The sequence below is a fragment of the Cebus imitator genome, unplaced genomic scaffold, assembly GCF_001604975.1.
Source record: "Cebus imitator isolate Cc_AM_T3 unplaced genomic scaffold, Cebus_imitator-1.0 Scaffold4, whole genome shotgun sequence".
Taxonomy (NCBI): Eukaryota; Metazoa; Chordata; class Mammalia; order Primates; family Cebidae; genus Cebus; species Cebus imitator.
The window spans coordinates 585,337-612,994 of record NW_016107319.1 but is presented as its reverse complement, the minus strand read 5'-3'; the positions used below and the strand labels follow the sequence as shown (position 1 = coordinate 612,994).

The window sequence follows — 27,658 nt, the reverse complement described above, 5'->3', positions numbered from 1 at the left end:
AAAAAAAAAAAAAAAAAAAAAAGCCACAGCCTCAGAGGCCTGCTAAAACCAAAAAAATGCACAATGACTCCACTTATTTGATGCCAACCACACAAGTATGTGAGAACCCTCACCATATTCTCTATCCATAATACTTGGAAGCAAAAAGAACAGTAACTTTTAATTCATTATTTCTATCCACCTGACACACAACACTGCTAGCTTCGAAGACACTGCCAAGTCAGGAAGGTAAATCTACAAGTCAATTCCATATAATGTTTTGAAATAAATAAAAGCAAACTTCACATATACCAATTCTCTGTATATTTGTAAGAGAAGAACTGAAGGTTTCTAAGCCTTACCTCAAAATCTGACCCACCTCTTATAAAGAACAGCCCCATCTGGGCATGGCAACCCCCTTACTATGGGCTGTCTTTCAGCCTCCACAATGTAATATTGGAAAATGGCAAAAAATAATGCAAACCCACTTACTGGCATTTTTAGTGGTAACCTGGGGGGCAAGTCGGAAATGAACTCTTCAAATCTGATCAGCTCGTTAGCATGATGCAGCAATGCTTCTGAGGCCTGGTTTTTATGGACCAAAATTATGTGGAAACCATGCCTGTGTCTCAGGTCACTAAGTTCCAATGCAAAATTGACATCAGCTGAAAGAAAAGGTACAGACCAACCCCATCCCCAAACATTAGAAACACGTAACAAAGACAGACAAGTCTATTGACACCCATTCAGGAGGCAAGGATGGACTATATTCAAAGTTGCTTCCCCAGTTCTTAGAAAAGAAACACATTTCACATCAGAAAGAATTAGCATGGTAAGACAGTCTTGCCATGTACCTACAATGAATTCCAAGACACATACGTTACTTTCCGTAAAAGGGAGCAAATATAATATGTTGGGGAGACTCAAATTTGAAAATTCGTATCCCAGGCTTTAAAAATTATTAACACTGGGCCCAAGGTTAAAAAAAAAAAAAAATCACATTTTTCTTTAATAAACCTGGTCCCACAAGAATTCAAGTTCTAAGGAGAAAATACAGAAATCCACCTAGACCCAATTTTTTTTCTGAACAGTTCTCAACAATAATCATAAACATGTCTCACGTACTACAGCCTCTTTGGGGATACGTTTTACTTTCACGTTTCCGGCTTCTACGGTAACTTCCGACACAATGAGTTTAGCTGAAATTAGTAGATGTTTCTGTACTTACTTGACACAAGAACCACTGTGGCTGGAGCAGTGTGGGTATTTGCAAACCTGCGAAGACTCTGCCGCAATTTATCATCAGCTGCATTCTTTGCAGTCGCATTGATGTGGGCAACGGTTACCTGCATTAATTTATAATAAGGGTGAATGAGCAGCAGCTGAGGCTAGAAAATTGCTACACATTCTGCCCATATTTTATATTTACTTTTTTATTTTTTGAGACAGAGTCTCGCTCTGTAGCCCAAGCTGGAGTGCAACGACATGATCTCTGCTCACTGCAACCTGTGCCTCCTGGGTCCTGGTTCAAACAATTCTCCTGTCTCACCCTCCCGAGTAGCTGGGATTAAAGGCACATGCCACCATTCCCAGCTAATTTTTGCATTTTCAGTAGAGACGGGCCTCCACCATCTTGGCCAGGCTGGTCTTGAACTCCTGACCTCATGATCTGCCTACCTCAGCCTCCCAAAGTGCTGGAATTACAAGTGTAAGTCACCACGCCTGGCCTTTTAAAAAAAAATTTATTTTTAAGTTCCAGGATACATGTGCAGAACATGCAGGTTTTACATAGGTATACATGTGACATGGTGGTTTGCTGCACCTATCGACCTGCCATCTTTTAAGACTCTCATGCATTAGGTATTTGTTCTAATGCTCTCCCTCCCTCTCCTTGCCCCCTGTGCCTGACAGATAGGCCCCACTGTGTGATATTCCCCTTTCTGTGTCCATGTGTTTTCACTGTTCAATTCCCACTTATGAGTGAGAACATGGGGTGTTTGATTTTCTGCTCCTGTGTTAGTGTGCTGAGAATGATAGCTTCTAGCTTCATCCATGGCCCTACAAAGGATATGATCTTATTCTTTTTTGCGGCTGCATAGTATTCCACGGCATATATGTGACACATTTTCTTTACCCAGTCCATCATTGATGTCTATGAATATTTTAATAAGTAATTCCTGAGCCAAAAAAAAAAAATGCCTTTATTATTACTATTAGGAATGGTAAGAAATTATAACCAGATCTCAGTAACCTCAACATTGGTTCTCCATATGAGCTAACTGGGTCTGTTACTAACCCTGCTCTCATCTCCAATCTTCTGTTTCTGCATTTCTTTCATCCTCCTTTCAGAAAATAAGTAGAAAACAGGAAGTGAAATTTGAAGTCAGTTAAATTTGCTCTAGTAGCTTCTGCCAACAATTTGGACGTGGCAGAGATCAGATAAATGACTAAAATAAGACTTAATGTTGTGTTTTATGTCAGCTGTCTATGCTACCCATGCAAGCTTGTGCAACCTGTCTTATTTTGTTGTTGGTTTTGTTTTGTTTTGTTTTAGGCTTTTAGCAGCCTGAAGCCATAATTTTTAGTTTCTGTCTCAACTAATAAGCAAAAAAGAGAGGGAAGGGGATTTATTACTCCAACCAGAAACACAAACTGAGAACCCACGACTGTATTCTCTCCCTTGGCACCGCGGATGGTTTTCAGGATCTGGGGTTAGGTGATGGAGAGAGGAGGGAGTATATCCCTAAGAGAGCTAAAATGCATTTATTTCTGTTAAAACTATCAGACTCATATGCAAGTCTCCAAAGGAAGAAACGGTTTATTTTGAGAAAGTTGCCTCAGTCACTTGCAATATACAATAATAACTTACCGATTTTTGTAAAGAACACAGGTATATAATTTTAGACATGCAATATGGACTATCAATAGAATTAACTGTCTGAGAGTTAAAAGACCTGAATTCTAGTTCCAGCTTAAAAGCACAGACTCTGGGGGTCAGATAAATCTAGATTTAGATCCTTGCTCTTCTACTTCCCAGTCAAATGATCTTATTACTTCACCTCTCAGGGCCTTAGTTTATGATTACAAATATATTCTACATGCCAGAGCAGTAATGAAAATCAAAGGAAACAATACATATATAACCATGATACCAGTACAGAACTAAAGTACAAATTAAGGAGCATAACTGAAAGATAAGAATGCTTAAACTGTGAATGCCAAGTGTCTACTAAGAACGAAAAAAGAAAAAAAAAAGGGCCGGGAGTGGTGGCTCATGCCTGTAATCCAAGCACTTTGGAGGCCAAGGCGGGTGGATCACCTGAGGTCGGGAGTTCAAGACCAACAAGATGAAACCCCGTCTTTACCAAAAAAAAAAAAAAAAAAAAAAAAAAACCCCTTTTTAAAAAAAAAAAAAAAAAAAAAAAAAGAATGCTTAAACTGTTTTTTGGACTTTGGAAGTGGTCTTTTGGTAATTCTTTTTATTTGAAAACTTGACACAAATGGAGTATCATTAAACAAATTTTCAATCAGAATTCTTAAAAAAACATACATGTACAGCACTTTGAAAGGCCAAGGCAAGAGGACTGCTTGAGCCCAGGAGTTTGAGACAAGCCTGGACAACATAGGTAGACCTCATATCTACAAAAAATAAATTAGCATGGCCGGGCGCGGTGGCTCACGCCTGTAATCCCAGCACTTTGGGAGGCCGAGGCGGGTGGATCACGAGGTCAAGAGATTGAGACCATCCTGGTCAACATGGTGAAACCCCGTCTCTACTAAAACTACAAAAAATCAGCTGGGCATGGTGGCGCGTGCCTGGAATCCCAGCTACTCAGGAGGCTGAGGCAGGAGAATTGCCTGAAACCAGGAGGCGGAGGTTGCAGTGAGCCGAGATAGCGCCATTGCACTCCAGCCTGGGTAACATGAGCGAAACTCCGTCTCAAAAAAAAAAAAAAAAAAAAAAAAAAAAAAAACAACAAAAAAAAAAAAAAAAAAAAAAAAAAAAAAAAAAATTAGCTGAGCATGATGGTGTATATCGGTGATCCCAGCTACTTGGGAGGCTGAGGTGGGAGGACCACTGGGGTCCCAGAGTTCAAGGCTGCAGTGAGCCATGACTGTGTCACTGCACTCCAGCCTTGGTGACACTTAGGCTCTGTCTCAAAACAAACAAAAAACACGTGCTTATTCTTCTGCTATAGTAGATTACAATTACTAAAAAAAAATTTTTTTACCTGGCAATTATTCAGCTCTTGAATTACTTCCTTGTTTTCTTTACTGATGTCACACACACAGATAAATTCTGCTTCTCTGTGGCCTTTAAAAAACTTCTCACGGATTCTTTGCACAACAGCCGTTGCTGACCGGCCAGAGGGAACGGAACAGTTTTCAATATCCCAAAAAACTCCAATGGGGGGTAAGTTTTCTAGCACCTGTCCAGCTACTGCAACTTCTGGTGATCCTTAAGAAATGTTAACACCTTCAATTACTTGTAGTGGAAAATAAATGGCAAATTAAAATAAGATAATAAACTACCTATCATTCTTAGTGGTAGAAAAACCAAATTATTAATTAATGCTAAGTTTTAAGGCTACCAACCTCACTGGTTGACCTAATAAGCAACCATGTTGTCCAAGTATCACTCTAAGATATTATTCCTGTTTTTCAGGAGAAGACAAATCTAAGAGTCAAGTGACTTGAAGCCCACAATAAATCCATCTCAAAGCATGAACCATTCTAATATTAAACAGTGATGCTTCTCTGAGAAGGAGCATGTACCTGATGATACTGCAGCTCCAGGACCCAACTCTCAAGCTTAGCTCACACTTATCTACCTACTTGGTATTAACAAACGCTGAAGAGCTGATAAAGGGTGAAGCTGTTCCTCTTGTTGATTTTGAGTTCATTCTGCATTAACATCTGATTTAACATTGTAAAAATGTTTTCAAAACATATCACATTAACTTTTTAGGGACATTATTTTAACTGAGAACTCTTTGGTTCTCAAATACTGTTTTCAATCAGCCAATGCTAAATTACTCAACGCTTTTAGGGAGTATACCATCAACAAGTGTGATTTCAAACCTAAGCTGACACCAAGTCTTTTCCAGCACTTTTATTTCTCCTGATAGGCTACCCATTTTTCTATACAAAGCTTCTGTGTATAGCCTCGGCCCAACATAAAGGGCAAATGACTTCCTGATCTATGATAATAAAAAGATTTCTACCAAGATATGGAAATAGAGACTCACATACACAGTAGCTTTAGAACCACAAGGAATCCTTCGAAGGTGATTAAATGCAATGTTAGTATCAGATACTGAAAGCTATTTAAATATGCACATTTTATGCCATACTGTGATTTACCAAATTTTGAAGCAGCTTTGCCTAGACTGGTCGCCAATAACAACGTGGGCTCCTTCCCTGTTCCTTTGGTTCCACAGCCATTACACAGAGGGACGGCAAGAGGTGCAGGTTGAGTATTTGGAGGTGGTATATTTGGCCAGACTTTGGCCGCATCAATTATGCTATTTCTTGCTGGCTGTTTTAAAATTTTTTTGAAGAGGAGGAGGTGTCAGAGACATCATTTCAGAGACTGGAGTTATATACAACAACTGAAAACACGCTCTAAGTGTTTTACTCTTCTGCTTCCTAGCCTCTAATAAAACATATTTTCAAATAATCTTTCCCAGAACCATTAGCTATCAATTCATAAATTCATTTCCAGAAGTGACTTGACATGATCAAGAAATATATTAACACCATGACATCTTTACATTCTGGAGCATGTATCTGCTGCAACAAAGACCTCACAGACACTTTACATAAAGGGTAGTAAAATCTTCACTTGAACACCAGTGTGACTAGGGCCAAGTTTCAGGTTTCGTATATTACTGCGAAATAAAAACATGCAGTTATCTACATTACATGAATGCAGCCATGTGTAAGTTGAATGTAAGCTGTAAGAAATCCACTGTGCTGGCCAGGCATGGTGGCTCACGCCTGTAATCCCAGCACTTTGGGAGGCTGAGGCGGGCAGATCCTGAGGTCAGGAGTTCGAGAACAGCCTCTCCAATATGGTGAAATCCCATTTCTACTAAAAAATACAAAAATTAGCTGGGCATGGTGGTGCACGCCTGTAGTCTGTCCCAGCTACTCGGGAGGCTGAGGCAGGAGTATCGCTTGAACCCGGGAGGCAGAGGTTGTGGTGAGCTGAGGTCATGTCACTGCACTCCAGTCTGGGCAACAAGAGTGAAACTCTGTCTCAACAACAAAAAAAGAAAGAAAGAAAGAAAGCTAGAAAGAAAGAAAGCAAGAAAGAAAGCAGGAAAGCAGGAAAGCAGGAAAGCAAGAAAGCAAGAAAGCAAGAAAGAAAGAAAGAAATCCACTGTGTTTTAGCCCTTAAAGAGAAAACAGAACATGAAGGCTTTGCCAACCTAGTCTCCCGTGTAGGAAATGGATTTATTGCAACAAGAGGCTCTAAAAGTATAAACTACATAAATAATGATTGTACTTTTCAAAGACATCTGCCCTTTTCCCCTTTGTTTCTTTCAGAACTAGCAAAAATTATGATGATGGGGAGATTCCTCTATGCCATAGGAGAATCTTCAACCCCATGTATAATAAAAGCTTTTCAAGATAAATCCACTTCAAAAAAGTCATTTCTCCATCCTCAGCTGCACCCAACGTAAGAAATAAAAAGATACGAACCTTGTTTAGACAGTCTTCGCAGTAAAGTGAGCCCTTTAAACAAACCGGAGGTACCACATTAAGGTGCAAAGAGTTGGTGCACAAGTGAGGCGTTAGCTCCGACTGTGAAATGTGCTCTTCCAAAAGCCCTGGAGCCCCACTTGTGAAATCAGAACAGGGGAAATAGCCAGCGGAGGTGCAGCCCTGGAGAGTCGGAAACTGATGCAGCTTGTGCACGTTACCATGACATGACTGGAAATGGAGTTTTCCACAACAGGGCAGGTGTTTGCAGGAAGTTAGGTTACTCTCCAGACACATGCTGGGAAAGTCACTTGCAACGCCTGCCAAACTGTTCCTAGCTGAGGCATTCTGGAGTGAAGATGCAGATTGGAAAGCAAACCCTGACCCTACCTGACACGTGATTGTCCTGGTGCTTTGCGAGTCTAACAGTGCGCCCGGGTGAATCAAGCTACCCGCACCTCCGCTACCGCCACCACCACCACCAAAACGCATTGGCGAAGTGGAGGGTTCATTCGGGCAATGAGCACAGCAGCTTACTTTGGGGACAGATGAAAGCTGTATTTTAGGCTGCTGAAGAGAACGAATATCAGGAAGTGGGACTGCTGGAAAAAGTTTAGAGCCAGCATGAAGGGGAGATGGTACATCCTTTAATTCCACAGCAACTTTCTTGTTCTCCATGTACTCTTTCTGAGAAAAGAAAATCAGAACATAAATTAATTTTATGAGGTCACTGGTTTTTAGGTTACTCATATCTTACTGCATTCACTAAAAGAAAGTGTTTGATTCTGTTACATCACTCAATCATAACTGAACAAAATGGAATTACAGCTAGTTAAAACCAGGGACATTCTTCAGAGAGGTCTCCAGGAAGTGAACACTAACTGGAACACACAACTAAAATTAAGATTACACTCTGAATCGAAACAGACTGGGGTGGGTGGGCCTATTTACAGCTTTAGCAGCCACTGTGCCTCAGTTGACTTCCTTTTGATAATTTCCCCTTGCCTCACAGAATCTTCTGAAGACAAAACAGGTGGTATGAAAACAACCCAGTCACAAACAGCATTGAATCAAGGTGGCTAACACACACAGTGGTTTGAGGACACTACTTAACAACTCCTGTCGTCAGTCCATAAGGGGTTTTGATAAGATTCCCCAAAGGAAAAGAGTAAGGTTTCAAACATGGATGAGACCAGCCATCTACCCAGATGGCCCACCCATGTTGCTGATCGCTTTCGTAAACCCTAGGATATCATGACCTAAAGCCATAATGAAAACAATTACATTGCAACCAGTGAAAAGATTTAGAGAAATCAGAAAACTATCTCGGAAAAATATTCAAGACACATAGTTTGTCATATGACTCCGAAATGGACACAGGAAATCAGCATATTACAAAGGTTATAATGCACAGCATCAGTGGCAGAGACCTGGGTTGGAATCTGATACTCTATAGTTGTATGACCTTGGGTAAGTTACTTAACCTACACTTTGGTTTCTGTGAGTCAAGATGGCCAGGGGAAGACCTATGTTAATTCCAGCTAAATAATTATAAGCTTGCTTGGTTCAGAGTACACTGAAGTTCATATATGAAACTAAATTACTGATGTGGTTAATTAGAAATCAAGCGGCAGCAGGAGGCCTAAGGTAAAGACCATCTGAGAGTGCAGTAATACTGGGGAACACCTCAGTGTAGTTGCAGAGCAAGCAATACTGCTCTGGTCACACACATGCCTTCTCAACATGGAAACTGCATGAGGGTCTCGTAAAGAGGGCTTACGCAAAGACCTCTCAGATGGGAGGCGACCACTGCTCACAAGATCCGGGGAGGTCTCTGCAGATGGGAGCTGGCAAGGAGATAAGCCTTGCAGGGCACAGATCACGGAATACCTCAGGCTCTGCCTAGGTTCTCGGATATGGAGTGATTTTAACTGCTCTATGTCCTCAATGCTTGGAAGATAAAAGCCCCTGGATGCACTGAGTGTGGTCAAACCCCGATTCCTCATCTGCAGCAGCAGCACCCCATAACAATCAGTGATAAACTCAGAATACTAGTTTAGCATGTCTTAGAAGGATTTCAAGTGCTCCCCCGACCCCATCTTACCTACCCCTTCACCCTCCCCTTCCACGCCCATAAGATCAATGAGATTATGCACATAATAAAAGTGATTGGTGCCCAGAGCTCGGTTCCTGAGCTTGCGTTGGTCCCCTGGACCCAGGCTGTAAATTCTACTGTGGTGTCTCTGTCTTTATTTCCTTTTCTCAATCCCTCACCACTGCCGGCACTAAGGGCACCCACCTACGGAGCTGGAGCTGGTACCCAACAGTTTCCTCATCCATAAATTGGGAACAATTCAATGTACTTCCTAGAGTTGCTAGACGGATAAAATAAGATAGAGCCCTTGGCACAGTACCTATCCAATGAAGGGGAACAGAACTCATCAGCCTTTACAGGGTGACTGCAAGAGCCATTAAGGTGAAGAGAGTGCCCTGCTACAGTGACTGAGACATGCTCACCCTTCACAGCGTACAAGGGTCCATCTGATGCCTACAACTCCATTCCCTTTTGCTGTGATTCTACACTCACCTGGGAGCATACGCTCATCTGGAAGAAATCTGAAGTTTCAACCAAACTTCTCCTAAAACGGAGGTAACAGCCATGGGCTGACCACAGTGAACACCATGTTCTGCCCTCTTCGTAATTACAGTTCGGACTGAAATTAATACATTGGTATTCTGACTTCTATAGATCAGGTTCATATGGGCAGGCTTATTATGAGCGGGTCCCCTAAACCTACTCCATTCTGCATGCCAATGACAAAACTGAGTTTCAAGATCTGTAAAGCTGACCCTGTAATTCTGAACTGTGTGACTCCATGAGGACCAGATCTAACATCCCATCCCAGGAAGCCTTGCTTTTGATATCAACCCTCACTGTCAACTGTCCCTAAAATAAAACTCCTAAAATGAGGCAAATTACTTGATGCCTTGCAACAAAGAAAACTAGACACTGAAAACCTAGAGAAGATGGAAAATTAAATTGGTTTTTAAAAAGTTATTAATACCCAGCCAGACATGTTGGCTCACGCCCATAATCCTAATACTTTGGGAGGCTGAGGTGAGTGGATTACCTGAGGTCAGGAGTTCAAGACCAGCCTGGCCAACATGGTGAAACTCCGTCTCTACTAAAATACAAAAATTAGCCGGGCATGGTGGCGCATGCCTGTAATCCCAGCTACTCAAGAGGCTGAGATGAGAGAATTGCTTGAACCTGGGAGATGGTGGTTGCAGTGAGCCGAGATCATACCACTGCACGCCAGCCTAGGTGGCTGAGCAAGACTCTATCTCAAAAAGAAAAGAAAGGAAATGTCAAAATCACAATGAATAAGCAAGAAGTGAGAGATATACATTTATATTGAGATGTAAATATTTGAGAAATCTCGAAGAAAAAAAACAGGCAGTGGCTAAGCTCTTCCCAAACCTCACTAGATTACAGACTCAAAACTCAGAGGGATACAGTAAAATACGATGTATTCTGTACTTTCCTCCAATTTTACTACATAACGTGGATTTTTAATTATTGTTATCTGTGACTTTAATGACAAAGAAATCTTTCCCAAATTTTAACATTAAATAGCATCAACTGTTACTCAGAGTGAAATAGAGGAGTTAAAAAAAATTGTGCTGTGCTTTCACTGAGTCAGGAATCACTATAATGTGGTATAAGGGGCAATACAGGCAAGATCTACAGAAAAACTCAGCACAGACTCCAGGATGAGAGACTGTGTCCCAGACCATATGGACCTCTCTCATCTATCTGCATAAGGAATCTGCTACATCCTTAGTCTTGCATATAGTTACCGTTTGGGGACTATGTGGCAGCGTCTGCTCGGGACGAGAAAAACAATTAGAGAATTTCCAAAGCCATGGCTTAGCAGCATTATCTTGTTGAAGCCATCCACGTGTTCTGCCGCAGGAGTTCTCAGTTTCGTTTCCTTCCATCATACAGCCATGCAAAGTGATTCAACATTCTTTCATCTTTCTTTTCTTTCATTCTTCCACCCTGTTAAGAACAAGTAAGATTTCAGTGTTATTTCTTTGCCTAAGTACAAATTTTACAACATATTAAAATGTGAAACTGCAGCTCTATTTGTAGTGCAATGGCTCCCAACAATTCAGATCTTTTTTTTGAGATGGAGTCTCACTGTGTTGCCAAGGCTGGGGTGCAACGGCACGATCCCAGCTCACAGCAACCTCCACCTTCTGGGTTCAAGCGATTCTCGTGCCTCACCCTCCCAAGTAGCTGGGTCTACCAGAGCCTGCCACCATGCCCAGCTAATTTTTTGTATTTTTATTAGAGAGGGGTTTCACCAAATTGGCCAGGCTGGTCTTGAATAAAAATACAAAAAGAGCCATCACCATATCCTCATTAACAACTATATGTACGAGTTTAAAATTGATTTAAGAGCAACCTCTCGCACTGTTTCTTTGATCTAAGCATGGAAGGTCAAAACTAAGGGGCCTCTGTGGACTTTGAATTTGACTTGCTACAGAACAAATTGAATCAATTTCTTAGTTTACTAAGGATGAAAGTGCAATCTGATATGCTACCAAAAATCTAACTGGTAGAAAAATCTCAAGTTGCAGCTGTGCTATAGCTCCGCCAGGGCAACAACACTCTTATAGGTCTCAACAATAAACGCAGGTGAGGCGCAATGGCCCAGGCCTGTAATCCCAGCACTTTAGGAAGCCCAGGTGGGTGAATCGCTTGAGCCCAGGAGTTCCACACCAGCCTGGGCAACATGGCAAAACCCCATCTATACAAAAAATTAGCTGAGTGTGACAGTGCATGCCAGTAATCCCAGCTACTCAGGAGGCTGAGGGGGAAGAGCCTGGGAAGTCAAGGCTGCAGTGAGCTGTGACTGCGCCACTGCACTCCAGCCTGGGTGACAGAGTGAGACCCTGTCTCAAAAACAAACAAACCAAAAACAATACATGCATGGGATTGGAGGCAGCTGGTCAACGGTGAAGACAACTGAGCCTCATTTCCAAGTCCTCCCTGTAGCATCCCAATTCCCTCCTCACCGTTACCTACAAGGGGCCATTTTAAGGTGATTACTTTGACTATCTCTTGAAAATTTCACCTGGGCATATATAAAAGAATTTCTTTTAGTTATATCTCTCATAAGATGTTATTTTTGAGAGATTTTAATATCTATATGGCGGGGAGAAGGAAGAAGATTATACGAGTACTATATTGAAGGTACAGAAGTGATCCCATAATGCAGAGGTACACTACGGCCCATCAGCCAAAATCAGCCCACAGCTTGTATTTAAATGGCTTGTGAACTAAGAACGCATTTTATACTTTTTAATTTTTGAAAAAAAAAATTAAAAATAATAATACATTGTGACATACAAAATTATAGGAAATTGATGCCAGGCGTGGTGGCTCATGCCTGTAGTCCCAGCATTTTGGGAGGCCGAGGCAGCTGGATCACTTGAGGTCAGGAGTTTGAGACCAGCCTGGCCAACATGGTGAAATCCTGTCTCTAATAAAAATACAAAAATTAGCCAGGCATGGTGGCACATGTCTGTAAATCCCAGCTACTCTGGAGGCTGAGATTCACTTCAAGAAGAATCACTTGAGTCAGGGAAGTAGATGTTGCAGTGAGATGAGATTGTGCCACTGTACTCTAGCCTGGGCTATGGAGTGAGACCCTGTCTCAAAAACAAATGAACAAACAAACAAAATTATATGAAATTCAAATTTCAGTGTCTGTAAATAAAGTTTTATTGAGACATAGACACACTCATTCATTTAAGTACTGCCTAAGGCTGCTTTTGTATTCCAATTGGAGAGCTGTGAAGAGAATCTCTTTGCAAACAGACTGTATGGCCTACAACGCCTAAAATGTTTACTATCTGGCTCTTGTCAGCCTGGGCAACAGAGCAAGATCACAGCTGTAAAAAAATAATAAAGTTTAAAATATCAACAAGGTGTGGCAGAGAGCAACTAGTCCCAGCTACTCAGGAGACTGAGGTGAGAGGATCTCTTGAGGCCAAGAATTTGACACTGCAGTGAACTATGACTGTGCCACTGCACTTCAGCGTGGGCAAAAGAATGAGATTCTGTCTCTAAAAAAAATTTGTTTTAAAGTTTCTGTTCTGTCCTATGTAAAATATGGCTAATTTCTCCCCTGTCACCATATTAGAGGAAACAAAATTAGATAAAATGAATCCCACTGTCTATTTTCACAACCATATCTCTTGTGCCAACCAAGGGACCCCCACTCTGTAAATACAAAGTAAACAGTAGTTGAATGAATGAGGAATTCAATTAATAAAGCATGCCATTTACCTATCACACACTGTTGGGAGTGGTTAATTTGGAGACAGAGGGGGATTTAACTGCCACCACTGACAGTAAATTATGAGTCTCATTTTTCTTATTAGATACAGGTTTCATGGCCTCCAATAGGGTCCTCTCAAAATCATAAGAATCTGTAATATTCATGGTGTACATCAACAGTCTCTCAAACTTCTTCAAAGCCAAATCCTGAAAGTGAGCTGACATTTACAGTATAATCTAGTTTACAAGACATTTTCATGTGACATGACTTATGTCTTCATTTAGCAAATATTTACTTAGTATCTACTATGCAGCAGGCCTGTGCTTGGTACAAGGAATATAATGATGGAAAAAAAACCCACTTATATAATTTTCGCAATTATTCTGTGAGGTAGACAGGGAAGAAATTAGCTACATTTTTGCAGAGGAGGAAACAGAAACTTAATGAATTTATGTAGCTAGCCTGACCCAAAATTAGGCCTGTTCACCCCTTCGCTACATCAAGGTGCCTTAAATACTCTCAATACAAGAGATTTAAAGTAAAACTTGGCTGGGCTCTGTGGCTCAGGCCTGTAATTCCAGCACTTTGGAGACCCAGGCAGGCGATCACGTGGTCCGGAGTTCGAGACCATCCCGGCCGATACGGAGAAACCCCGTCTCTACTAAAAATACAAAAATTAGCCTGGCATGGTGGCGTCCGCCAGTAGTCCCAGCTATTTGGGAGGCTGAGGCAGAAGAATCTCTTGAACCAGGGAGGCGGAGGTTGCAGTGAGCCGAGATCGCATCACTGCACTCCAGTCTGGACGACAGAGCAAGACTCTGTCTCCAAAAAAAAAAAAAAAAGTAAAAATTTGTTAGGTGCCTGCACCCTCAAAATTTCCCAATTATCCATGAGGCAGCTTAGGTAGACAAAAGCAGATTCTGTTGGACGAGTGACAGTCTCCTTCCTGTCACTCTCTTCAAGTTTTTTGAGCAATTCAGTTAGGAGCTGAGAGCATAGGCTCTGTCGACTGTTTGCATTTTTGTCCCCAGTTCTACCGCGGTGCAGCTTTGCACAACTCACAACCTTTCTGAACCACAGATCCCATCTCCAAGATAGGTGTGATAATAATAGAAACCACCTTACTAGGCCGTTGTTTGGATTACATGAGATAATCCATGGGGAACATTTAGCAAATGATGTTTCTGTAGCATCCAGTCTAGCCCTCGACCCCACATCACCCCATCCCATTACCGTTTTCTCCCCCATAGCTCTTCTGGCTAAAATGCCCTTTTAGCTTGTTATTTTATTATCTTTCCCCCCATTTGGAATATAAACTCCATGACAACAGGGACTACGTTTTCCTATTCACTCTTCTATCTCCTACCCAAAGTACAATGCCTAGCACATTTTAATAAAAAAAACTGTTGAACTAATAAAGATTAATAAGTATCTAGGAAGACAAGGTTTCAATCCACCGATATGCAGAGATGCAGGGAAGTCCAAAAGATACAAATGCAATTGGACGGCTCTTGGTAATATCGGAAAGGTGCTGGAGAAACTTTAAAAGGTGTATCACGAGGTCGTGTTACAACTACTAGTGAGAGTGGCTGACGCCCTAGGGCAGCTCAACACTATCTGTCAACCCTAAGACTACACCCTAGGGATTGCTAAAAAGCAGAGGAGAACGCAAAACGCCCGGGCATGTGGGAGGGTGCTGCAAAAATACCCTCCCCTTTCCTTTTCTCTTAACCTTCCAACTGTGCACTTCACTCCTTGAGGGCCCCACAAGGGGCAGACAGGGGCGGGCGGGGAACCAAATACCCTCGAAGGGTAACAGGGGCGCCAACAGCGACAGTACTAAACGGACACGAAAGGGAGACAAGCTAACTCTTTCGTGGGGGACCCGACTGGCGCGTCCCAGTTAGCCAACCTATCCACTCCACCACCATCCCACCAGCAATAGGAGGGGGAAGGGGGGGGACACTGTCCTCCGTCCCGCCCCGCTGGCCCCAGAGCAGGGCCAGCCACGATCTGGCCGCAGCACTGTCTACAAACTCACCTCTGCCGCCGGCTCCACCTCCGCTCACATTCCGGCCCCGCCGCCTTCCCCCCGCCCCCCCAAGCCCTTTGTTTTGATTCCCGACTCCGCAGCTCCCGCCGCCGCCGCCAAGCGCACCCTCCACTTCCGTTTCCGCAACCCACCGCCCCTGTCGCAAAACCGACGCCCTTCTCTCCCTTTAGCCCCGCCCCTTCCTCGCCCCGCCTCCGTCGCCGCGTCCTCTCCGCGCGGGGCACGCTGGGAACCCCGGGGGGGGCGGGGCCTCGCGGCCCTGCAGCCTCGTCAGGCTCAGTCCCCTCCCGATAAACCCCTAAATAGGGACTTTCCCGGGGGGTGACCCTGGCTTTTTTGGCGAAAACCCCCAGTTTAAGGAGGCCTTCCCCCTGGCTTCACGTTGTGGAGTCGAAAGGAACCTTGAAGCGGAGAATGAGGGAGCTCGTGACGTGGACCCGAGGAAAAAACCTGCCAACCAGTATTTAATAGAATTCAGCTCTTTTAGGCGTTTTGAAGGGAAGGCGATTTGAACGGGGTTTTAATGAAAAACCCGGTCGCGTCGGCTTTTCTTTTTCCCTCTCTCAGGTCTCGTCCCGTGATGGTCCTGCTTTATTTTAAAAAATTAAATGGCGCATATTCCCCAGCATCCTAAATCTAGTGCAACCTAGTGGCAGGTGGAGAAAAAATAACTACCAACCGGGCTTCCTGCGAGGTCCCCTGGGGTTCTCGCAAAGTTCTGACCCAGCCGGCAAAAACAAAGTGTGCAAAGACTCAACTGGATATTGCCACTAAGAATCAAGAGATTTTTTGGGGTACTTGAGCAAGAAAACGTTATTTTTAAATGCCCTGCTCCAGAGCTTGCTACAAATGATACAACGTGTCATGACAGGTAGGGCGAGCAAAAAGGAGACGGTTAGTTTCCAGGGCTTTGCGAAACCAAAACACTTGCGTTTTAGGTGGCCAGATAGGCCCTGTGGTTTGCTTTTTTTTTTTTTTTAATAGCGCCCCACAATCTTCACGTTTCCCTGGAATAAAAAAATTTTAAGACTCGGCAAAAGGGTGATTTCTGAAACTACCAGCTGCTGACTATTTTCTGTTGCAAATTAGGAGAAAAAGTGCATATTGTGTAAATTAAATCTAGACACAATTTAGGATGTGTTATCTGAATGCTACCTTCAAAGTTTATTTTTAAAGTTTATCTAATAACAAGTTGACTTTGCAAAAGAATGAGTAAGTCAAAATTGCCAAACGAGAATATTTTCCGGAAAAAATCGCCACTGTGAGGTGATTTCAATAGGCAATCTGCATTAGGTGGGGATTAACACTTCCCTATAAACATCCTTGTAGACGGGTATTGTGGAGGGCAAGATCAGACATGTAGCAGAAGAATCCTTTGTGCCTGTATTTAATTTTCCAGAAGGCAGATGACAAGCACACATCCTCTTTCTACATAGGTGTTTATTACTGCTGATTAAATCTTCACTGTGGGTTGGGCACAGTGGCTCACGCTTGCCTGTAATCCCAACACTTTGGGAAGCCACGGAGAATTTCTTGAGCCTACAAATTTGAGACCAGACTGGGAAACAGTGAAACCCTGTCAGTATTTAAAAAAGAAAGGAAAATATCTTCATTGTGTCTCTGTATAGGTAGTATTTTCCAAGTGGAGATTAGAATAGATAAAAACCCCTCTTCTAGCGTTTTGGTTTTTTCAAAGTAGCAAACAAATATGCTACTCTTCAGAGGCGTTTTTTTCCCCATTTTATTTCATTTTAGTATGTCTGAATACAAACCATATTAACTAAAAATCTTAAAAAGAAACAAGGTAATTATGAGTTTCTAATTGCTTTTTTTTTTTTTTTTAAAAAAAAAAAAAGGTTTTAGCCAGAAAACATAAAAAAAGTGACACATTTTATTTTTCTTTCTTTCTTTTTTTTGAGACAAAGTCTTGCTCTGTCACCCAGGCTGGAGTACAGTGGGAGGATCTTGGCTCACTGCAGCCTCCACCTCCCAAATTCAAGCGATTCTCCTGTCTCAGCCTCCTGACTAGCTAGGATTACAGGTGCTTACCACCATGCCCAGCTAATTTTTGTATTTTTATTAGAGCCAGAATAGTGCCATGTTAAACAGGCCAGGCTGGTCTCGAACTCCTAGCTGATCCTACCGCCTCGGCCTCTTTTGGATTACAAGGCTGAGCCACTGAACCTGACCACGTTTTCTTTATATGCATATTTTTATTTTAGATTCCTTTTTACCAAGCAGACACATTTTGCTTGACTTAGCTTGGCATTCTTTTCTTTTTTTTTTTTTTTTAGACGGAGTTTCGCTCTTGTTACCCAGGCTGGAGTGCAATGGAGCGATCTCGGCTCACCGCAACCTCCGCCTCCTGGGTTCAGGCAATTCTCCTGCCTCAGCCTCCTGAGTAGCTGGGATTACAGGCACGCGCCACCATGCCCAGCTAATTTTTTGTATTTTTAGTAGAGACGGGGTTTCACCGTGTTGACCAGGATGGTCTCGATCTCTTGACCTCGTGATCCACCCGCCTCGGCCTCCCAAAGTGCTGGGATTACAGGCGTGAGCCACTGCGCCCGGCGAGCTTGGCGTTCTTTAAAGTTCAGAGCTGTAACTAGTCATAACAGGTAAATGTAGTGATTAAAAATGGGCAGGTCATGGCGACTCATGCCTGTAATCCCAGCACTTCAGGAGGCTGAGACAGGAGGATCCCTTGAGGCTAGGTGTTTAGAACCTGCCTGAGCAACCTGGCGAGACACTTGTCTCCATTAAAGCAAATTTTTAACTCTGTGACAGATAACTTTGAAAAGAGTTTAATGATGTTTAGCATTTTAATGGAAGTCCTCATTTGTATTCCAGCTACTGGTAACGTTTTTATCCCTGGATGGCTGGCTTGGGTGCAGATGTTTGGAGACCTTTTAAAGGTATGGAGAATTGGCTTGACTACACTGTGTGGAGCAAGTTGTTTTGTTTGTTTGTTTTGTTTTTGCTTTTTCAGATGGAGTCTGTTGCTTTGTTGCCCAGGCTGGAGTGCAGTGGCACAATCTTGGCTCACTGCAACCTCTGCCTCCCAGGTTCAAGTGATTCTCCTGCCTCAGCTTCCTGAGTAGCTGGAATTACAGGCGCGTGCCACTGCGCCTGGCTAATTTTTGTATTTTTAGTAGAGACAGGGTTTCACTATGTTGGTCAGGCTGGTCTCGAACTCCTGACCTTGTGATTCACCCACCTTGGCCTCCCAAAGTGCTGGGATTACAGACGTGAGCCACTGTGCCCGGCCTGGAGCAAGTTTTAAAGAAGCAAAGGACTCAGAATTCATGTTTGATGAAATGCAGGCAGACCTTTTATCCTAAAAACTATGGTTTTTAATGATCACAGCAAGCAAGCAAGAAAGCATGCAGATTACCCCTTGAAAGGGTCTTCCCTTACCCTGGCTGGAGTGCAGTGACCCTTTGACACTCACTACAGCCTGAAATTCCTGGGCTTTAGTAATCCTCAGCCTCCCAGTGAGCTTTGTATACAGCCTAATGGAGTCTCATGGCACAAGAAGATTAAACAGTCTCGAATTTTAATAAATTTCTGCAATCAAAAAAAAAAAACTTTTTAAAACAAAATAGTCATATTAAGTGGAAAGCTAGTAAAAGTCTGAATTACAAGTACTTTTAAAAGAAACGTAATTATATGGCTGCTTTTTTTTTTTAAGACAGGGTTTCACCATGTTGGTCAGGCTGGTCGTGAACTCCCGACCTCAGGTAATGTGCTGACTTTGGCCTTCAAAGTGCTTGGATTACAGGCATGAGCCACCACGCACAGCCTATATTGCTGCTTTGTAAAGACTACTAGCCTAAGAAAAGTATATCAACCCTTAGAAGGAGACAATTATGAATCAAAATACATAAACATTCTCTCTTTTTTTTTTTTGTGACAGAGTTTCGCTCTTGTTACCCAGACTGGAGTGCAATGGCTCCATCTCGGCTCACCGCAACCTCCGCCTCCTGGGTTCAAGCAATTCTCCTGCCTCAGCCTCCCGAGTAGCTGGGACTACAGGTGTGTGCCACCATGCCCAGCTAATTTTTGTATTTTTAGTAGAGACAGGGTTTCACCATGTTGACCAGGATGGTCGGCCTCCCAAAGTGCTGTGATTATAGGCGTGAGCCACTGCGCCCGGCCTCCCATAAACATTCTCTTAAGGAGCTATATTTTAAGTACGTATCCTCTGTTGTATTCCTATTTCTTTGCTGGGAAAACTTTAGAGAGTACAAGTAACTTTCGCTTTTTTCCTCGTCCAAATTATAACCTTCACATTTATTGAAACCAGAATGATTTTTTTGTGTGCTGTTTAAGTAACTACTTTACATTCAATTCAGCTCAACTAACAAAGCTGTTATTAAAGAAGTTTCTCCTTGTCCTGGCGTGGGTGACTAATGCCTGTAATCTCAGCACTTTGGGAGGCCGAGGCAGGTGGATCACAAGGTCAGGCGTTCGAGACCAGCTTGGCCAATATGGTGAAACCCTGTCTCTACTAAAAATACAAAAATTAGCTGGGCGTGGTGGCAGGTGCCTGTAGCCCTAGCTACTTGGGAACCTGAGGCAGGAGAATTGCTTGAGCCGCGGAGATGGAGGTTGCAGTGAGACGAGATTGCACCACTGCACTTTAGCCTGGGTGACAGAGGGAGACTCTGTCTCAAAAAAAGAAAAAAAAGAAAAAAAAAATTAGCCAGATGTGGTTTGCACATGCCTGTAATCCCAGCTACGCAGGAGGCTGAGGCAGGTGAATTGCTTGAACCCGGTAGGCAGAGGTTTCAGTGAGCCAAGATCACACCATTGCACTCCAGACTGGGCAACAAGAGCGAAACTTCGTCTCAAAAAAAAAAAAAAAAGGAAATTTCTCAGAAACTTTTCTTCTGCCTGTGTTAGGTTTAGTGGTTTGAATTAATAAATGATCATAGAAGGACCTAAGGAAGTTAAATGGAGTTATCTGCTCAGCTATATCCCAAAACTACAAGGAAAACAAATCTAATTTTAAAAGGGCCAGAAAAACATTTTAAAGTACACCAAAATTTTCCTTTCATTTTTGAGGTTTTACCAAATGACAAACCCATCTCCCTAAAGTTTGTTTCCAGATAAGACTTTAATGATTATCATTTCAATGTCCTCTCCTTTTTTTTTAATGGGAAATTTGGGAAATTGAGAACCAACTAGTTTAAATGCCTTGATCACAGCTATTTAGGCAACACCAGTACCTCATCAGTTTATGCTTGTTTCTCTGTAAGCTGAGATTAGTTCCTGTCCAGAAACCTTACAGAGTGGTGAGGGTCAAATAAAATTCTGAGGGGGGCCAGGCGTGGTGGTTCATGACTGTAATCCCAGCACTTTGGGAGGCGGAGGTGAGTGGATCACCTGAGGTCAGGAGTTCAGCTTCTCCAACTTGGTGAAAACCTGTCGCTGCCAAAAATACGAAATTAGCCAGGCGTGGTGGTGCACACCTGTAATCCCAGCTACTCAGGAAGCTGAGGCAGGAGAATCACTTGAACCCTGGAGGAAGAAGTTGCAGTGAGCCAAGATTGTGCCACTGCACTCCAGCCTGGATAACAGAGCAAGATTCCAATAATAACAAGAAAAACCTGAGGGGGATAATCCCAGCTGCTTGGGAGGCTGGGGCAGAATTGCTTAAACCCGGGAGGCAGAGGTTTCAGTGTGCTAAGATTTTGCCACTGCAGTCTAGCCTGGGTGACAGAGTGAGACTCCATCTCAATAAATAACTAATTAATTAAATTAATAAAATTCCAAAGTTAAGGCCTGGTGTGGTGGCTCATGCCTGTAATCCCAGCACTATGGAAGGCCAAGGCAGGTGGATCACTTGAGGTCAGGAGTTTGAGACCAGCCTGGCCAACATGGTGAAAACTCGTCTCTACTAAAAATACAAAAATTAGTCGGGGGCGTGGTGGCAGGCGCCTGTAATCCCAACTGCTTGGGAAGCTGAGGCAGGAGAATCGCTTGAACCTGGGAGGCGGAAGTTGTAGTGAGCTGAGAACTGCACTCCAGCCTGAGCAACAGAGTGAGACTCTGTCTCAATAAAATAAAATAAAATTCCAAGGGGGAAGGCTTCAGAACTAGTAAACCATGAAGCAGGATGCAGATGATTCATTGATGTTTGGGAAGTTTCCTGAAAGACATTTGGTACTTTCCTTAAACTTGTTGATGGGTGGTGAGGTTCCCCTTTGTGCCTCTGAGCAGTTTTTAGGAAATAGCAAGGAGTCCAAAGTAGAATTTGAGAAAGGCTATTCTAAGCATAGTTGGGAGGCAGGACTGGGGTAGAAGATACTGGAATAGCTAAAATCTCTTTGCCTGTACGTAGTGCTGAGGAAGGCGGGTTTAGGAGTCAGAGCCAGCTTTGAAACCTGATTTGTTAATTACTAGTTGTAAGACCACAGGCAACTCAATTAACTTCCTGCATCTTTATTCTCATTTTTTTTTTTTGAATCAGAGTGTTTCCCTGTCGCCCAGGCTGTAGTGCAGTGGGGCAATCTCGGTTCACTGCAATCTCCACCTCCTGGGTTCAAGCAATTCTGCCTCAGCCTCCGGAGTAGCTGGGACTACAGGCTCGCACCACCACGGCCAGCTAATTTTTTTGTATTTTTAGTAGAGGTGGGGTTTCACCTTGTTGATGAGGATGATCTTGACCTTGTGATCCACTGGCTTACCTTGGCCTCCGAAAGTGCTGGGATTACAGGTGTGAGCCACTGTTTTCTCATCTTTAAAATGGATACAATAAAATGCTTTCCTGGGTTATCATCTGCGGTTCAACTCCATGTTCTCCTCCCTGCAGTGGCCTTCCCTGACCATAGTATCTGAAGTGACCTCTCTCAGCCCTTTTTTATCAAATGAGCTTGCCTTAGCCGTAGCACTTATCTGTATCTGAAATGATACTACACTTTCTGCTTGTAGGTTTAGTGTGTTTCTCTCTTAACAACATAAGCCCTTTGAGGACAGATACCTGTCTGATGTATTCACTGTGCTGTAAAAGTGTACAGAACAATGCTCATAATGCTGGGTGCTGTGGTTCACACCTATCATCCAGCACTTTGGGAGGCTGAGGCTGGAGGATCACTTGAGATCAGGAGTTTGAGGCCAGCCTGGGCAACATAGTGAGATCCATGTCTCTTCAAAAAAATGCAAAAATTAGCTGGGCGTGGTGGTGCGCACCTGTGGTCCAAGCTACTCTGGAGATTGAGGTGGGAGGATGGTTTGAGCATGGGAGGTACAGGATGCAGTGAGCAGTGATTGTGCCATTTCACTCCAGCCAGTGCCGCAGGGTGAGACTCAAAAGAAAAAAAAGCTGGATAATAATATGTATATTTTTTAGTTTTTATGGGTACACAGTGTTTATATTTATGGTGTACTTGAGATATTTTGTTACAGGCATGCAATGCATCATAATCACATCATGGTAAATGGGGTGTCCATCATCTCAAGCATTTATCCTTTCTTTGTGTTACAAACACTACATTTATATTCTTTTAGTTATTTTAAAATGTACAATACATTGTTGTTCACTGTAGTCACCCTGTTGTGCTCCCAAATACTAGGTCTTACTCATTCTCTCTACTGTATTTTTGTACCTTCTAACCAGAATGCTCGGTAATATTTGTCAGTGAACATGCTATGACAGGATGTTTTAGAAGAAAATAAAGAAAAAAAAAAAAAACAAATTCCAGCCAGGTGTGGTGGCTCACACCTGTAATCCCAGCTCTTTGGGAGGCTGAGGTGGGTGGATCGCCTGAGGTCAGGAGTTTAATACCAGCCTGGCCAACATAGTGAAATCCTGTCTCTACTGAAAATACAAAAAATTAGCTGGGCGTGGTGTAGTCCCAGCTACTCAGGAGGCTGAGACAGGAGAATCTCTTGAACTCTGGAGTGGAGATTGGAGTGAGCCAATATTGTGCCATTGCATTCCACCCTGGGCAACAAAAGCAAAACTCCGTCTCAGAAAAAAAAGAAAATACAAAACCCACATTATTTTAAAATGCGTTAGTGAACAATTAGGGTTGCTTTGAGACTTGTGCCTGGGACACACAGCCATTTAAAAATCATGATCATCAGGCCGGGTCTGGTGGCTCACAACTGTAACACCAGTGCTTTGGGAGGCCAAGGCAGGTGGGTCACTTGAGGTCAAAGGTTGGAGACCAGCCTGGCCAACATGGGGAAACCGCATCTCTAAAAAAAATATAAAAATCAGCCCAGTGTGGTGGTATGTGCCTGTAATCCTAGCTACTTGGGACGCTGAGGCAGGAGAATTACTTGAACCCAGGAGATGGAGGTTGCAGTGAGCTGTGATTGCATCACTGGATTGCAGCCTGGGCACCAGAGCAAGGATGTGTCTAAAAAAAAAAAAAAAAAAACTTGATCATCAGTGGGTTGTGGTGGCCTACACCTGGAATATCAGCACTTTGGGAGGCCAACATGGGCAGATTATCTGAAGTCAGGTATTTGAGACTGGCCTGGCCAATGTCGTGAAACCCCACCTCTACTAAAAATAGAAAAATTAGGTGGATGTGGGGATGTACATCTGTAATCCCAGCTGCTGGGGAGGCTGAAGCATAGAATTGCTTGAACTCAGATGGCAGAGGTTGCGGTGAGCAGAGATCACGCCACTGCATTCTAATCTGGACAATAGAGGGAGACTCCATCTCAAAATAAATAAAATCAAGATCATTTAACAGATACATATATTGTATTTACTATGTTCAAAGCTCTGTTGTAAACGTTTTTACAAATGCTTTTAACTTATTTAGTCCCCTGCATAATGCTTTTTTTTTTTTTTTTTTTTTAATTTGAGACCGAGTCTCTCACCCTGTCACCCAGGCTAGAGTGCAGTGGCGTGATCTTGGTTCAAGCGATTGTCCTGCCTCGGCCGCCCAAGTAGCTGGGATTACAGGCGCGCAGCCCCACGACCAGCTAATTTTTTGTATCTTTAGTGGAGACGGGGGTTTCACCATGTTAGCCAGGCTGGTCTCAACCTTCTGACCTAGTGATCCACCCTCCTCGGCCTCCCAGAGTGCTGGAATTTCAGGCGTGAGCCACTGCACCCGACCCATAATGCCGTTTTATAGATGAGGGAACGGAGTCACAGAGGTTACGCAACGTTCCCAAGATCACAGTTACTAAGGAGCAGAGCTAGGACTCAAAGCCAAGCTTATGATCCGACTCTTGTGCACTAAGTTTTTCTGCCTCTGAAGAAGATAATGATGCTGAAGATTCTACTTTGGGTGGTAAGGAGTAGGAAGGCACGAGGCACTGCTAGCCTCAGTGCCTGAATCTTTGTCTTTCCTTCTGATTTGGAGAAAGTGCAAGAATGGGAAAATGCAATCGGAGTGAAGGAGAGAACGGCATATTTTCCTGAAATGCGCAGCGGGCAAACCCAAACCCGTTTCCCGGGTGTCCACGCAGCAGCCTGCAACATCTCCAAGACCCGCCAGCCCTGGCCCAGCAGCTGGCACCTCCCAAGCCCCCACCGGCCGGGAGTCTCCGCCGCGTGGCCGCGCCGCGCCCAGTTTGGGAGAAAAGTTTCCAAACGACGCTGCTCGGCGCTGATTGGTCGAGTTGGACGCGGTCCCGTGGCGCAGCAGCCAATGGGCGGCGCCGGCTGCGGGCTCCGGGGCGGGGTCCAGCGGGCCGGGGCGCACCACCCCTCGCAGCCGCCGCCGCCTTGTCCTCGCCGCCCCTGACCCGGTAAGTGCAGAGCTGCGCGGGGCTGGGGTCGGGGTGGCTGCCGGGGTACCTTCACCACGTCTGGCAAAGCTCCTCTGCCTCACCACGGGACCCCGGGCCACCGCCTAGAAGGAACCCCCACGCTCCTCGCCTGCGCGTCGCTTCCCGGCCGCCTGGACTCCCCTGGTCCCGGGGCTCCAAAATCCCGCTTCCCTGCAGCCTCCGGTCCTAAGAAGTTAGGCACAGAGTGCGTTGCCACCCAGGTGTCCCTTCTGCCTGCCCTTCGCCCTTGCCAACTTTCTCTTTCTGCGCTGGTCTCTCTGCCACCCCGTTGCCCTCTCCTCCTTCCAGGACTTCCTTGGTTCTGCCTTGCCCATCCCCAAACCCCGCTCCCAGGCTCCATCCTCTTTCTCCTCTTCCTCCCTCCCCGTACTCCTCTCCTAGATGCCCCTCGTTTCTTTTATCTCTTTCTCCTACCCTCTGATCCTGCCACCTACTTCTCTGAGCCCCCAGGCCTCCCCATTGCAGCGCTGCCCCCGCCCTCACACCCACTATCCCGCCCTTGCAGGCTTCTTTCCAAAAACCTACTCCCCTCCCTCCCTCCCTCCCTCTGGGAACGTGTTTGGGGCAGTCTCCTCCTCTCCGCTTTGCTCCCGTGTCTCAGCCGCAGGACGGTTCAGGTTTCTCCTGACAGCACTTTGGGGAGGGATTGGGTAAAGGACGAAAACGCTTATTCCGCAGCTTGAGTGATGCCTGGGCCCACCTGCCTCTCTGAGGTCCTGGGAAACCCCGCTGACACCTTGACATCGATTTTGGGGAAGCGACTCTTTTTCTCGGAGCCATCTCAGGCTCTCTGCCTCTGAAGGGCTTTGAGCTTCCCTGATTGCTTTGTCTGGGGTTAGTACCAGGTTGTGCCTCTTAATTTCTACTTTGAGCCGGAGGCCCTTTTTAACTTCAGAAAGAAAAGGCCTTTGCAGCATGAGCTGAGCAGGCTCATCATTTCTAGGGTAATTTGGCATTTTAGGACGTGGGTAGGGTGCTTTGAAGATGATTGGATCCCAGCTACTCACGCAGCCTCTTGCTACCTGCCCACCCTAGCCTCCATCACCTCATTGGTATACAACCCATTTTTCTTTTTTTATTTTTGGGACGGTCTGGTTCTGTTGCTGAGGTTGGAGTGCAATGGCGCAAACTTGACTTACTGCAACCTCCGCCTCCTAGGTTCAAGCGATTCTCTTGCTTCAGCCTCCCCAGTAGCTGGGACTACAAGCGTGCACCACCACGCCCGGCTAATTTTTTGTAGTTTTAGTAGAGACGTGGTTTCATCGTGTTAGCCAGGATGGTCTCGATTTCCTGACCTCATGATCCACTTGCCTCTGCCTCCCAAAGTGCTGAGATTACAAGCGTGAGCCCCCCCCGCCCGCCCCCGGCCTGCAACTTGTTTTGAGCCTTTCCTCTTAGTGTGTCTTTTGTGTAGGATTATATGCAGATGATCTGTGCCCCTGAAGTCTCAGGGGCCTTTGATTCATGTATTTTATCCCATGTTGGGTAACAGTTTATTAACTTGGCTTATTCTGTTAGGATGTTATTTCTGTTTTCAAAGTGTGTTCATTATTATTAGTATTTTATTATTATTATTATTATTTTATTTTTTTTTTTTTTGAGACGGAGTTTCACTCATGTTACCCAGGCTGGAGTGCAATGGCGCGATCTTGGCTCACCGCAACCTCCGCCTCCTGGGTTCAGGCAATTCTCCTGCCTCAGCCTCCTGAGTAGCTGGGATTATAGGCACGCACCACTATGCCCAGCTAATTTATTTTTTTTTTTGAGACGGAGTTTCACTCTCTCACCCAGGCTGGAGTACAATGGTGTGATCTCGGCTCACTGCGACCTCCACCTCCTAGGTTCAAGCGATTCTTCTGCCTCAGCCTCCCGAGTAGCTGGGACTACAGGTGCACACCACCATGGCCCTATTATGATGATGATTATTATTTATGTAGAGGCAGAGTCTCGCTTTGTTGCCCAGGCTGGTCTCAAACTCCTGGACTCAAGCGGTCCTCCTGCTTCGGCCTCCCACAGTGCTGAGATTATTTATGGGCATGAGCCACTGCACCCAGCGCAAAGTGTGTTCTTTCTCCTTAGAATGTGGGCTGAGAAATGATACTCCTTTTCTTCACAAGGTCATTTCCTAATATGAGCATGCCTGTGTACAGAAAGTTTGTGCCTGCAGCTAGTGCAATGGGTGCACCTCATGCAATGAATGTAGGTGCTTTTTGTGTGTCTCCCTCAGCAGTGCCCAGCACTTAGTAGGTATTCAAGAAATGTTTGAAAAGGGTTGGAGGAGGCAAAACCACAGTAGGACACATTCTTTCCCCGGCCCTTGGTTCAGTAGAATAAAATTATCCTGGAAAAATAACTATTTTATATTTTGTCCAAGTTTTTCTTTGTTTGTTTTTGAGACAGGATCTTGCTCTGTCGCCCAAGCTGGAGTGCAGTGGTGCAGTCACAGCTCACTGCAGTCTCAACCTTTCAGACTCAAGCAATCCTCTTGCCTCAGCCTCCCAAGTAGCTGAGACTAGAGGCACATGCCACCATGCCTGGCTAATTTTTCAAATTTTTTGTAGAGATGGAGGTCTCACTATGTTGCCGAGGCTAGTCTTGTACTCCTGGGCACAAGCGATCCTCCTGCCTCAGCCTCTCAAAGTGCAGGAGTGGGAGAGAGCCACAGCACCTGGCCTAAGCTTTTTTTTTTTTTTTACTTTCTTTTATTTTATTTTTATTTTTATTTTTGAGACGGAGTTTCGCTCTTGTTACCCAGGCTGGAGTGCAATGGCGCAAACTTGACTTACTGCAACCTCCGCCTCCT

At 44.3% G+C, this 27,658-nt stretch overlaps 2 protein-coding genes across 8 annotated transcripts in view; one reads left to right on the top strand and one right to left on the bottom strand.

The window, feature by feature from the left end:
- The window catches only part of MARF1 (meiosis regulator and mRNA stability factor 1), a 46,745-nt gene extending 31,516 nt beyond the window's left edge, over positions 1-15,229 (bottom strand). For 3 of the 5 annotated variants that reach the window (XM_017533238.2, XM_017533245.2, XM_017533266.2), the window contains exons 1-7: positions 15,082-15,229; positions 10,549-10,750; positions 6,688-7,374; positions 5,344-5,518; positions 4,212-4,438; positions 1,208-1,325; positions 472-644 (exon numbers count right to left, since the gene is read on the bottom strand). In XM_017533238.2, the coding sequence (XP_017388727.1) occupies positions 472-644; positions 1,208-1,325; positions 4,212-4,438; positions 5,344-5,518; positions 6,688-7,374; positions 10,549-10,692 (1,524 nt within the window). In that variant the 5' untranslated portion in view covers positions 10,693-10,750; positions 15,082-15,229. The remainder of the gene's footprint in view (positions 1-471; positions 645-1,207; positions 1,326-4,211; positions 4,439-5,343; positions 5,519-6,687; positions 7,375-10,548; positions 10,751-15,081) is intronic. The other 2 variants (XM_017533255.2, XM_017533272.2) reach the window with 1 other exon arrangement.
- Positions 15,230-15,309: 80 nt separating this feature from the next.
- NDE1 (nudE neurodevelopment protein 1) overlaps positions 15,310-27,658 on the top strand; it is a 60,335-nt gene continuing 47,986 nt past the window's right edge. For 2 of the 3 annotated variants that reach the window (XM_017533210.2, XM_017533196.2), the window contains exons 1-2: positions 15,310-15,964; positions 17,944-18,008. The gene's annotated coding sequence lies outside the window, so the exon portion shown is untranslated. Of the gene's footprint in view, positions 15,965-17,943; positions 18,009-24,736; positions 24,814-27,658 lie in introns of those variants that run through there. The other variant, XM_017533203.2, reaches the window with a different exon arrangement.